The 13,113-nt window shown below is 54.4% G+C and overlaps 2 protein-coding genes across 2 annotated transcripts; one reads left to right on the top strand and one right to left on the bottom strand.

Moving 5' to 3' along the window:
• Positions 1 to 3,537: 3,537 nt before the first annotated feature.
• MAM_03273 (structural maintenance of chromosomes 5 smc5) lies at positions 3,538 to 7,101 on the top strand (the record flags this gene model as incomplete). Its single annotated transcript, XM_040822072.1, has 4 exons — positions 3,538 to 5,721; positions 5,783 to 5,855; positions 5,907 to 6,651; positions 6,729 to 7,101. 4 exons carry the CDS (start codon positions 3,538 to 3,540, stop codon positions 7,099 to 7,101), a joined length of 3,375 nt encoding a protein of 1,124 aa, XP_040679877.1.
• A 1,284-nt stretch (positions 7,102 to 8,385) lies between these two features.
• Positions 8,386 to 12,956, bottom strand: MAM_03272 (Kelch-type beta propeller; the record flags this gene model as incomplete). Its single annotated transcript, XM_040822071.1, has 4 exons — positions 8,386 to 11,863; positions 11,929 to 12,196; positions 12,254 to 12,629; positions 12,708 to 12,956. The coding sequence occupies 4 exons, from the start codon at positions 12,954 to 12,956 to the stop codon at positions 8,386 to 8,388; spliced, it is 4,371 nt and encodes a 1,456-aa protein (XP_040679876.1).
• Positions 12,957 to 13,113: the final 157 nt, after the last annotated feature.

The following is a 13,113-nucleotide window of genomic DNA, read 5'->3' as shown; positions in this document are numbered from 1 at the left end:
GTTAGATTTGACGACAGCTGTTTGATGTGGTCGTTGATCCCTGTCCAGAATTGGTTCTGGGATAACTTATACCCCAAAAGGGCCTTTATCCCGATTGGATGATAATACGGTTCCTGAGAGCGTGTTGGTTCTTACGCAGTGTCTTTCCGCCTTGACGCTTATACATGAGAGCCAATCAGCGCATCGCGATATCTCAGCGGATAATATATCCTTGTTAAATCGCGGGAGCCATTTTTCTGCTGTTCCAAGTTCTCGCCGACTTTGGACCATGTAAAAATGCGGCCGAATTACGTACTCAATGCGACCAAACCCCGTATGCTGCACCCGAGGTTTTTGAAGATGGCAGCAATAAACGCTACTTGGCAGCAGTGGACATCTGGTCCCTTGGAGCAGTCATGCCTAAGATTTTGAGACTTCTGCCCAGTTACTCTAAACCTGTGCAAGATCTACAACATGTTACTGAAGTGTCATGGTGTACTATGGTGGCTGATTCCTTAGGAACTATACCACTGTCGACCTGATAGCCCCGAGGCACTCCTACTCCTGCTCGCAAACATGCTGGTCATATCTCCAGCAGGACAAAACTCTGCTCGAGGCCGTCACGAGAGAGCAACGCATTGCGGGCGCTGAAGCGTGCGACAGCGTCCCGGACATTTTGTGGCGCGAGGCCGCTGCTGTCTGCTCTGGCGGCGACCCCAGAGAGCAGACTCAGCAGAGTAGCGGCGGCTTATTAGGGATACAGCAGACACAGCTGATCTTGGGGGCACTGATGATGACGGATCAAGGCGCAGGTCTGCCGCGCCGCCACCCTCATCACGTCGGTTGGGCAGCAGGCCAAACCCGAAGCGGCGAACGGCAGAAAGAGACCTCCAAAGCCCGCAACCGAAGCGTCGAATGTCGATCTCGCAGTGCGACTCTCCTGATGTTCATCTGCTCGATATGGAGAAGAGGACATGGAATCTTTCTCCAGTGAGGATATCGAAAATTGTCACCTTCAAGTCGTGGAAAGAGGCTCCGGATTCACAGTCACAAATGACCAAGTAAAGCAAGCTGGGGGGGGGGTCTCATCCATAGCGATTCGTCATCCCAGCAACGTCCGGCAGAACTAAAAAATGTCGGCCTTGCGGCAACACTCCAAAAGAACTACCGGTTAGTATACTCTTCCGTACACGGACCGTTGAAATGTTAACCAAAATATTTCGCCAGACCAGAACAGGTAGCCAAGCTTGAAGCATTATCTCAAGCAAGTCTAACTGGCAAGTTGCTGATGATGCCTATTGAGCTTGCAACAAGGCAAGGTACGGGATCCCTGTTTCAGCTGAGCCATCAAAACTGGCTCTGTGGTAGAGCCGGTTTACGTGGAAACGAAAATTATAAGCTGATCCTGTCAATTTGTGTCCACTACACTTGCGACCAGACTATAAAAGGACCATGCGCAAGAAGAAAACCGGCAAGCGGTGCCATTCGTCTAGAACCTCGGCTTGAGGACTGTGTAGTATATCTGATCTCATGCCCGCGAGAAGATCATTTTAGATTGAGTCGCTCATGGATAATGTGCTTTGGTACTAGGACTTTTGGAGAATCTCGGTACAGCAAGTAATACTTGATGGATCATCTCAGCACCCTTACTCATGCTGGTGCGGTCAACGTGGCAAATAGGATACTGCAGATACAGTTCGAACTGGAAGCTACAAGGAACATTGGTGGCGGATTCGTGTCTAGCCTGGACCGATTGGGCTACTTGTATCCAATTCGAAAAAAAAACCTAGATTGAACAGCTCGATTCACTCGAGGAGTCGGCTGGATGCAACGCACCTGGCTTTGTGGAGGTCTCAGCCCGCTTTCCTGCTCGTTGCTGGTCGAATCTGTGCACTCTCTTCCGAGACGCAATGACGTGTCTGTCAATCGGCTTCTACTTCCTGCTTTTCTGAGGAGCTCCCTTGTTAGTTCACTTGCGGCTATGCGTGTTCGACTCTTGGATGAGCGACGCCCCCAGGAATTGTTTGGCAAGCCAAGTTGTCTGGCAGCACGCTTGGGTCGCACCGGCGGCTGATGGCTGAAGCTCGAAGCGACACTTGATGCAACAACTAAGGACGGATCCTCGTGTCCAAGTATTGTCGACACCTGACTAGGCTCCTGTGAACCATCGTCTGCATGCGCATTGACATGCAAGTCACTCGCCCGTGAATCGCATTCGGAATCATCGTCGCACGTGTCGGCTACTCCTTCCTGAAGCGCATCATGTGCGTCCTGCCATGAAATTGATTCCTGAATTTCGTCGTAGATATTGCCACTCTCTTTGGCTGTTTTCATGTTTGCAGCATAAATGAACGGATCACGATTCGATTGAGCTAGTTGTCTCGCGTTTCGGAATGCTGTTGCACCTTGGACAAAAGTTGCACGACTGTCCGTCATATCAAAGCCACGTATTTTCGTCATGTGGTGCTCGGGAGAGCCGCCAGCCGCGATGGGTGGCATAATGTGGTGTGCGTAAAGTCTAAGGGTCCCGTCGTGATATGTAGAACTAAAGGAATATGCATTCCCGTCACATATAGGCACGGACTCTTTGTAATTTTGCAAGGCATGCATAGTGCGAGTTCCATCCGCCCCCACGAAGCGGGCCTGTAGTCTTGCAACATCCGCACCTCCTTTTGGGGCCTTTGCCTCCAGGCAGACGCGCTCGTGACGTTTGTGGATTGCGAGCGTCGGCTTCCTGTCACAGAGGAGCACCCACAAGACATATTTTGTGTGTGGCGGTAGGCCATCTCGCACTCTGTCGTAGGTGTATGTATTTAGTCATGTACTGTCATGTACTTGTGAAATTTGATTAAAGGTCAAGTCATACCGCTCGAAGGTGGGTAGGATCTGGCCCGCCGTGTCTTGCAAATCGAGCAAGATCTTGAGATGGTTTGCCAACTGGTTCTGTGCACTTGACAGTCCGCACCAGCAGGGAGTTCCGTCGATCCAGTTCTCGCAGGGCACGACGAGCGAGCCAGACCTTGGTCAGATTGCCCCAAAAGGTGGGCGAGAAGTTGATAAAACGACGCCTGTCCGTCAACTTCGGCTTCTTTGGAAGAAAATTGTCTTGCAAGAGATCATTCGAAATGCGTCTCTTCGGTGCGGTTCGCTCGCCACGTGCAATACGGCAGGACGGGAAGATCCTTCAATGTCAATAACAGCCAGCGGTCAGCAGCCGCCTTCATGGGCACCAGGGGAGTCATCCGTACGGGACACGGTCCGGCGACAGCGTATCGTGTCGCAATCAGGGGAATTGGTTTCAAAGAAGGCAAGAAATCAACCATCCATTAGCCGCCCGCGAGATTCGACGTCGTCCGTGGAAGAGCGAAGCAGCTCCCTGCTTCGTTAGAAGAGTGCATCGGCCCCACTTGCCCTGCATGTCCGTTGGTGGGGTGAGCAAACGCGTGGCCCCACCTTCGCGTCTCGCATCTTCGACTTTAATGAGTTTCGTGATGGTGGCACTTCAACACACATCCTCCACACAGCCGAGCCGCAAGAAATCCCTGCCCTTGAGGCGCCATGCCGCGCCTTTCGTCAAGTCGCCGCAGGCGCTTTGATACGGAAGACGCAGAGGACGGCGACGACGACGCGAGGAATGGTGTTGGGTCACAAACCTCGGACTCGTCCAAACGCCGGCGACTGGATCCCGCGTCAGACAGCGAGGGAGATGCTGGCCCGTCAGCGCCGGCTGCAGGGCCGGCAAATGGCCTGTCGAACGGTGACACTATGCAGGACTTCCAACCCGGCGCCATTGTGCGTGTGACGGTCCAGAATTTCGTCACATACGAAAAGGCCGACTTCTTTCCGGGGCCACATCTAAACATGGTCATCGGCCCCAACGGGACTGGCAAGAGCTCGCTCGTCTGCGCCATTTGCCTTGGCCTAGGCTACAGCCCGAAGCACCTGGGACGAGCAGGGTCGGTCAAGGAGTTTGTCAAACACGGCAAGGACACGGCCACCATCGAGACCGAACTTCAGAAGAAGCCCGGAGACCGGAGCAACTACGTCATCAAAGTCCAGATCCGCCGCGAACAAAACAGTCAAAAGTGGTGGCTCAACGGAAAAGAGACGAGTCACAAGAAAATACAGGAGCTGATGAGGTCTCTGAAGATTCAGGTGGATAATCTGTGCCAGTTCCTGCCCCAGGACCGGGTCGTTGAATTCGCCGCCTGTACGCCCGTTGATCTACTCCACGAGACTCTTCGCGCCGCCGCCCCGGAAGAAATGCTCCTGTGGCAGGGCCAACTGCAAGAGATGCACAGGGAAAAGAAGGAGCTGGCCAACGCCGTCCACGTCGATGCGGATGCCCTGAAAACCATGGAGAATCGCCAGCAAGGTCTCCAGGCAGACGTGGATAGGATCCGCGAAAGAGAGGAGATACAGGAAAAAGTCCGGGATCTGCAGGCGGCCTTGGTCTTGGCCAGATACACGGAAGCGCGAGACAACCATGGCAAGGCGAGAGAGCGCAAGAAAGAGGCAGAACGGGCTTTGCGGCTGCTGGAATCCGAAAGCGGACCGTCCCTTGAGGCCGTCAATATGAAACAAGAATATGCCCATCAGATAGAGGCCGTGATACCGGTCAAGGAGAAGGCTGTCAAAGACGCCGAACACGCTGCACAGGACGCTGCTCGCGAAATCACAGCCGCGGCGGAGCTGGCCAAGGAAATGAACAACAGGCTAGACGCCGAGCGCAAGGGGTTCGAATCGAAAAGGAAGGACTTGGCTGCTTCAAGGTCGAAGATCACGGCGTTCCAAGCGGACCTCAGGAACAGGCCAGCCGACTTCAACGCCGGGGATTGGAACCAGAAAATCCGCGCCGAGGAACACAAGATGAGAGAGATGGAGTCAGAGCATCGCCAAATCTCGTCAGACAGAGATGCGACCAAAGAACACGCGAAGCGTCTGAACGTCGACATTTCCACGATAAAAGCCGAGCTCGATGCTTTTGATACCCAGCAAGGACAGCAGATTTCATTCATGCGCAAGTACTTTCCCGAAGCATCGACCGGCTGGGAGTGGATCAAGGAACACCAAGGCGAATTTGAGAAGGAGGTATTTGGGCCCCCAATGATCAGCTGCTCGGTGAAAGACGAGCGGTACACGGATCAGATACAAGCTCTCCTCCAAATCGACGACCTGGTATGCTTTACGGCCCAGACCAAGAATGACTACAAGAAGCTCACGAATCAGCTGTATCGAGTGTTGAGTTTGTCGGTCGTGGTCCGAACATGTTCAAGCCCTCTATCTGCATTTCAGGCCCCCGTTGACGGTGCTGAACTGACCCAGCTTGGTCTGGATGGATTTGCCATTGACTGTCTGGATGGGCCGGAGCCCGTCTTGGCGATGCTTTGTGCCGAGAAGCGACTGCACATGTCGGGCGTGGCTCTCGAGGACCACAACGAGCAAGCCTACGACAGGCTCATCAACAATGGCAAAATCAACCAATGGGCAGCGGGTAGACAGACATTCACGGTCCGCCGTCGCAGAGAATACGGCCCCCAGGCTATGACGACAATCACCAAAAACATTCCGAATGGACGGTTTTGGACGTCACAGCCCGTTGACATGCAGGAGAAGAAGGATTTGGAGCGACGCCTGGCAGAAGTACACAGCGAGAAAGGGATACTCAAAGAAGAGCACGACAAGCTCAAGGAAAGACTCGACGGCATTGAGGAGAAGAAGAAGGAAATCACTGACAAGATTGTGGGTGCACACCGATGGCCTCCTCGCAGAGCTGGAAACTGACACGTCACACGCCACACAGGCCGAACTACGAAGGGAGAAGAGCGCGTTGCAAAAGGAATTCCAAAAGTGGCAGAGTCTGCCCGTAAAGATAGGTATGCTATGCATGGATCGAGATGCGCCAGGTTGAACGTCAGAGCTAACAGGCTGGGAAGAATCGGAAGAGCGGCAAAAGGCGATGCATGAGGAGGCCCTGAGAGAGGCTAGAAAGAACATGCAGGAGACTCAGTATGAATGGGACAAGGCAGTCGTCAAGCGTGCAAAGCTCGTCATCAGTCACAAGAAACTCGCCGACAAGATCCGCGAAGCCCACCTGAGCCTGGTCGAGGCAAAAATCTGGCTGATGGAAGCGAATTCCGATGTCGAGGGCCTCAAGGAGCGCAATGCTTCCATAATGGGTCAGCTGGAAGAGGAGAGACGGAACGTACGGGCAGCCGCGGAGGAGACGAATCGCACCAAGGACATTGGGCGTCGACTGGGTGAGACGGTTAGGGAGCTCCTCGCCCGGGACGAGGCCCGACGCGAGGTGTATGGCCAGCTCGCCGACGGCAAGTCGCCTCACGAAGTTGAGATGGAGATTGGAGCCGAGGAAGCCAAGCTGGAGCTCATCCACGACGCCAACCCGAATGTGATTCGAGAGTTTGAACGGCGCGCAGAGGAAATCGCCCGGCTCAAGCGCAAGATGGAGGGAGCCAACGAGAAGCTCGAGGCGTTGAACGCGCAGCTTGGCCGGGTCATGAGCAAGTGGGAGCCCAGGCTAGAGGAGCTCGTGTCCCAGATCAACGACGCGTTTGCGTACAACTTCGAGCAGATAAGCTGCGCGGGCGAAGTGCGCGTGCACAAGGAGGACGACTTCTCGCAATGGGCTCTGGACATCATGGTCAAGTTTCGGTACGTAGACGAGACGAGACGCGGCGGACGGGCAGGCAGGCAGCCGAAGCGGCGGCAACACGCTAACAGATTGGCAGCGAGAACGAAGCGCTGCAACAGCTGACGGCACATCGCCAGTCGGGCGGCGAACGGGCCGTGTCGACGATTTTCTACCTCATGGCGCTCCAGTCTCTGGCGCAGTCGCCGTTTCGCGTGGTGGACGAAATCAACCAGGGCATGGATCCTCGCAACGAGCGCATGGTGCACGAGCGCATGGTGGAAATTGCGTGCCGCGAGCACACGAGCCAGTACTTCTTGATCACGCCCAAGCTGCTGACTGGGCTGCGGTACGACGCCAAGATGAGAGTGCTGTGCATTGCGAGCGGGGAGTACATGCCCAAGGAGGGGAGAAAGGTGGATTTCGCGACGTGCTTGAAGATTCAAAGGAGGCTGACGGCGGCGGGTGGATGATCTGGTACGGGGGCAGGAAGGCACGCGGGAGGGAGCATGGCGTTTTGGGAAAGCGTATGGCATATAGGGAAGGGGAATGAGGGAAGGTCGAGGGCATCGTGCATATATCCCATGTGTATATATAGATAGATACCTACCTGAGGTACATGCCGCGATGGCGGCTCGGGGACAATCGCACACACGGTGTCGGTTTTGTCTTGTCCTGGCGGAATCTCCAAGGCCCCGTGCGTGCGTGACAGGTACACGTGCCGGATTGTGCGCAACGGCTCTTCCTTGGGTGAGGCGGAGAGGAGTATCAATACCCTTCGAGATGCTCTGGCCCTGGGACATCAACTTCACATCCGACGGCGAGCCGAGATCAAGCGCCCCCCAGGTCTCGTCTCAACGCCAGTCACGCTTCCTGTGGATAGGAGGAAAACATGCACGCCCAGACACAAGGCCCTTTTCAACCCAGAAACAGACTCGATTCATCATCCCGCGCAACTCATGTATCGTTCGTATACGGACGGAGTGTACAACAAGGCCGGAAGAAACAAAAAGCCTCCCGAAAACCCGGCGAAGACGTCCCTCATCCACTCCCACTCCCACTGTCACAATGACCATCGTGCTGAGCTGCCCATCATTACCCTGGCAGAGGTCAAACACCACCGACCCAGCGCTTTTCCACCATAGACTTGGCATGACGGGCCCTCCCTCTTGTCTCTTCGGGCCCCCAATCATTAATTACGAAGGTGCCCAGACAAATGAGCGCCAGGGTCCTTCTCGTTGAAACCTTGAGAGACGAAAGGGAGAAGAGAAAAGAAACGTCCGAATCGCCAAGAAAACATAACTGGTACAGAGGGCAAGAAAAAGAAAGAGAGTAGTGACAGTTGCTAACTCTTGGGATGAATTTGATTTAAAACATTGTCGATTTAGGAGCGTTATTCGGCGGAACTCAACGTCCTCACACCAAGCCCTGACTGATGGTGCAACTGCAATAAAATGCAATAAAATAACGGGAAAAAAATTAAACAAAACATCAAGTTCCAAAACTCCACTAGCCTCCGGGTTTTTCTTGCGTCCACTGCCTCGATAAACTTGGCCTTTGTCATGGTACAACATATGAATGCCAAAAAGAAGATGAGGAATAAAGACAAAAAATAAAAAAAAACTTTGTACTTTTTGCGAGACCAACATGTAGCGACAGCCGGGTATATGTAGTCTTCATCATAAATGCGTAGCGATATCCAGAATCTCTGGTCATGAACGCCTCCCCCCCCCTTCTTGTTTGCGGGCTCTCCTTTTCTAAGCCTTGTCACTGCCGGCGTGCTGGTCTTCGGTGTCGAGTCTCTTCCTCCAGTCGGCTAGACTCTCACTCAGTTCGGCATTTGTCGAGCCCTCATCCTCCTTCTTCCCGACCGGGGGAGTGTCAAAGTCGAAATTGGTGCTCAACCGGTAGTTCTTGTTAGTAGCTTCCCAGTGACTCCGCAGAGTTTCAAGCTCGCTGGCAAGGTTGTCGAGTGCCGCGCTGTTTCTAGCATCTAGATTGTTACCCTCATATGCGCTCCCGTTTTCGGAGCTCTCATTGCGACTATGACCGTGAGAGCCTTCGCCATTCGTGTTTTCCACAGCAGCCGTGCTGGGAATTTGCCGACTGCGCCGTCGATAGTTGTCCACCGAGTGCTCGACCTGGTCAAGTAGGAGAGCCACCTTTTGCTCCGCGTCATTGGTCCGCTGTTGAAGAAGTGTGTTCTCTGATTGCAGTTGTTCTAGATCCTTCTTGTGCGCGTCAAGATCCCCGATAGCTTCGTCGTGTTGCTTCTTACTGTCGGCCAGCTCCTTCTTCATCACTTCAAGTCTCTGCTCCAGCTTAGATTCAGAAGACTTCAGTTCCGCCTCGAGGGCCTCAATTCTATCATGCAGAGAGTCTCGCTCTGCTTGCCAGTCCGCCGTCGGCGACCCTGATCGCTGTCCATCAACCTCGGCTTCCTCCAGTCGACCTTGCAGCTCGTCGATTTGCGACTTGAGGCGTCCATTATCGTTCTTGTAACGAGTCAGTTGGTCTTTGAGCTGCTTCAGCATTTTTTCCGTTCCCTTGACGTAATGAACCGCCGATTGGTAGTCGCTCTCGAGTTGTTGGACTTTATCGCGGTAAGCAATCTCCGACTCCTGTTGCTGCGATGCAAATTGTTGTCTGCTCTCTTCGTGGGCCGCTGTGGCGTTGGCAAGCTGCGCCTCCAAGTCTCGCACGCGGTTTTGCTCGCTCGAAGAGTTAGTCGGGGTACTTGTCAGACCACGACTGCGGACAGCGCCAGTCGGACTAATCCCCCGTTCCGCCAGGATGTCCTTCAGAGTATTGTGCTGCACAGTCATTGCGTTGGTCTCGAGTTGCTGGGCCGCAAGCTTGTTCTTCAAATCGCTATGACCAGCTTGCAGGCTCTGTGTCTCCCTCAAGGCCGACTGGAGTTGTTTTCTTATGGCCACACCCTCCCTGCTTGACTGCTCCTGATACTGTTCAAGCCCTGCGATTCGCTCCTCGGCGCTACGTAATTTGTCGGCTGCGGTGTCGGCCTCTTGCTGATACTTCCTCACCAGCTCGTTGGCAGTAGCAAGTTGGTTCTGCAAAGCGACGACGCGTTCACTGTTCCCCTGGCCTCCGTCTGCCAAGTCTCTGGTTGTGATCTTACCGATGCCAGAGAGCAGTGCCTCCCGATGGGTTCGGGCTTCATTTGCATGCTTCTCGGCCAGTTCTTCAGCATCACGTAATCGTTGCGTTGATGCCACCAGTTCCGTTGTGCAAGCTTCGTGGTCCATTTTCAACTTGTGGAGCTTTTCCTCGACGGTTTCACGAGCCAGTCTTTCCTCCTCAAGCTTCGTCTCCAGGTGTGATCTAGCGTCTTGTGAGGCAGCAATGGCGCTTCTCAGCGACTCGAAGGTTACGATGTGGTCCCTCGATGCGCCAACGGCCTCGTTGTATTTGGATTCGAACTCGCCTCTTTCTACCTTGATCAGCTCCAAATTCGCTACAGCTTCTGCACAAGCGACAGACTGCGCTCGAGCCTCTCGCTGCGCGATATGTAGTTCCGCCTTGAGCCGCTCAACCTCTGTTGATGTTTGCTGCCTATAGCTCTCGAGGTCGGCCATACGCTTCTGGGCTGCGGAGGTGGTATCGTCAGCTAGCTGGCGAGCGTTTTTCTCCGCCAACAATTCAGCCTTGAGACTTTCCACTTGTTGCTTCAGATCCCTGTGGAGGTGCAGTGCCGTTGCAAGCTTCTTGCCCATCTCACCAGAACGGTCTGCCGGCTCGTCTCGGTCGCCATCCAGTTGAGGCGTACTCGACGAGCTTCCCCCAGAATACGCCGCCAATTTTGCTTTGGCGTAGACGGCTTCCTGGATGGCTGCGTCGCGTTGTTTTTCTGCCTCGGCAATCTGCTTGGCGGCCACTATAGCTTGCTTGTCTACTGCGCTCTGCACATTTGCCAGTTCCGTCCTCATAGCCAGCAGAGCCTCGATTAGTGGTCGGTCATCGTCGTCAAAGGTTTCGGCGGCCTTGGCATCGAGAGGGGCCATGGCGGTACTTGACACATATCCAGACTTTCGCGCCAACTCTAGCTCAGAAGCGTACCAAGCATTTCTGTTTCTAGACGAATCTAATTCTTTGAGGAGAGCAACAGTCTGGGAGTTTCTGCCGGAAGAACGTCGAGACAGAGGATTACTCGTCTGTCTTGCAGGTGGCGGCGGTGATGAGGGTCGAATAGCCCGAACCCCAGATTCAGCGGAGCTGTCTATCGAGCCTTGCAGCTGACGGTGGCCTCGCTGATGGACCTTGCCCGTGTCACTGGCCGATGATTCCTGTCTGGACCCAGTTCGTGCTGGTTGTACAACGGCCGACGCCTGCGTTGGGGTTCGTCGTCCGTTGACAATTGCTGTATCAACCTCGCCAGCGATGCCTGCGACCTGAGGCGCCATGGTTGTCTGTGGAGAGCCAGATGATCCGGCACGATCTGCGGAAGCTCCTCGGGCCCGCCCGACGGCAGAAGTCTCAACGGTAGGTTTAGCCGGCGTCGGTCCCTGAGGAGGCGGGCCGGCGGGGCTTGGCGCAACACCAGCTCTCGGAAGTTTGGATGGGGAACTGAAGGCGGCGGCGGATGGAGCGACCGGATTCTGTAGCTCTGGGCCTCCCGCTGGTGAGTGGTACCCATTGGGAGGGTTGCTGGCAAGAGTAGTCGGTGTTGCAGCAGCGGCCGTGACGGACGGATGGCCTGACTTCCGTGGATCTTGGGCATTCGAGGAAGCGGGCAGCTGTCGAGCGGCGGCGGCGTTCGGTGCTTCACTCCCACTTGGCCTCCGCGTTCCTTGAGTCACCCTCTGAGTGCCCTGCTGACTATCGTTGGGATACCGAATCTTAGTCGTATCCAGAACATACATGATGCCCAGATCATTGATAGTCGTCGTCGCTGAGCTCGGTTCACCACCTAGGACCACGATCGATTTTCCCACATTCGTCATGCTGTGCCCTGATCGAGCTGATGGTGATGGCCCCATGTTTTGGAAGGTATACCACCGTCGCGAAGAAATTCTGAAGGCCGCGAGATCGCCTAAATCGGTCCCTTCCTCGGTGCGACCACCAAAGACATACATGACATCGTCCACGAGAGCGGCAGCATGTCCCTCCCGAGGCGCAGGAATGTAGCCAATGCAGTCTAGCTGAGCCCATTTGTTGACGGCAGGGTCGTAGCACCACACGTCATTAAACCACTGGAAGCCGTTTGTTCCACCAAATCTGTGTTACCAAAGTAAGTACAGTGTGGCTATTTTGAGCAGCGCGAGAAAGCGAGGTATACTTACAGGTACATTTTGTCGTTGAATGTGACCACTGAGTGGTTCGTGCGGGCAGCCGGCGCCTTGGGAGAGGTATCGCCTGGGAGGAGGATCTCCCACCTGTTGGCTGGTGACTGCAATTGATTGAGGTCAAAGGCGGAGAGGTCATTCATGAAATAGCCTTCGACCTGGCCTCCAAAGATGTAAATCTTGGAGCCAAGAATATTAAGCGAATGACCATATCGCCCAGACGGCCTCGGGCCAGCCGGCAAGGCACGGGACCAATGCCTCGTGGCTAGTATTCTTGTTAGATTCTGCCTGGTGTTTTCGAAGAGTGTGCCAGTCTGCTTACAGGTATTCAGCAAGTACAGAGTCTCATCCAGAGTGTCGGACTCTTCAATTTTGGTATCACCACCATAAACAATGAAAGCATTGCCGACAAGTAAACTGGAGTGACCAACCCTTGGGCCTGGGCCCTCGGCAGTGGTCGCTAGAGGATAACAAGCGAGGTTCCCTCCGGCCTCGATCAACCATAGGTCACCCTTCACAGTTGAGCTATTGATCAGGCCGCCCATCATGTATATGTCTCCTTCTTTCGACGCGGTGGCATTTACAGCAGCGCCATATCGGGGAAAAGGGGTTGGATGGTTTTGGGTATATGTTAGCCGCCTTTGCGACCATGGGTAGAGAGAGGCATTGGGATTAGAGACTGGTGGTCCATTGCGAAGCTACCGTGCGGCAAAAGAAAAAGACAAGTTAGTGCGAATGTTACTTTGAAAACATGGGTGAAATATTGTGTGGCTCACGGGCAGATCTGATGATGGCTGTGCCTGCTCTAAACTTCCTCCCCGGCGAACTTGTTCCGGGCTCCCAACACCATTCTCGTCGACTGAACTCAGGCTCCCCGTGGGAGTCGCTCTTTGTGCAATGGCATTCTTCTCGTCGCGGGTCAGGCGAGAACCGGCACTCTGAATGGATCCCTGCGAGCCAGAGTTACCATCGCGACTCGACAATGCGCGGTCCTGGTTCTTCTTGGATTTGAACAAGAACGCCATGATTAACCAGGGACCGGCTAGCCGGCGAGGTCAAAGGGAAGAGATCGAAATCGAATCGGTTTGAAAAGAATATTTTCGGATCGGATAGATGGGTCGTCCAATGAGTCGTCCGACGCGAGGGCTCCCTGCTCCCTGGCAGTTGACTGGGCGTTGCGAC

Source organism: Metarhizium album, assembly GCF_000804445.1.
Source record: "Metarhizium album ARSEF 1941 chromosome Unknown scaffold_6, whole genome shotgun sequence".
Lineage (NCBI taxonomy): Eukaryota > Fungi > Ascomycota > Sordariomycetes > Hypocreales > Clavicipitaceae > Metarhizium > Metarhizium album.
The sequence above is the reverse complement of the archived record's forward strand: the minus strand, read 5'-3'. Positions and strand labels throughout refer to the sequence as shown.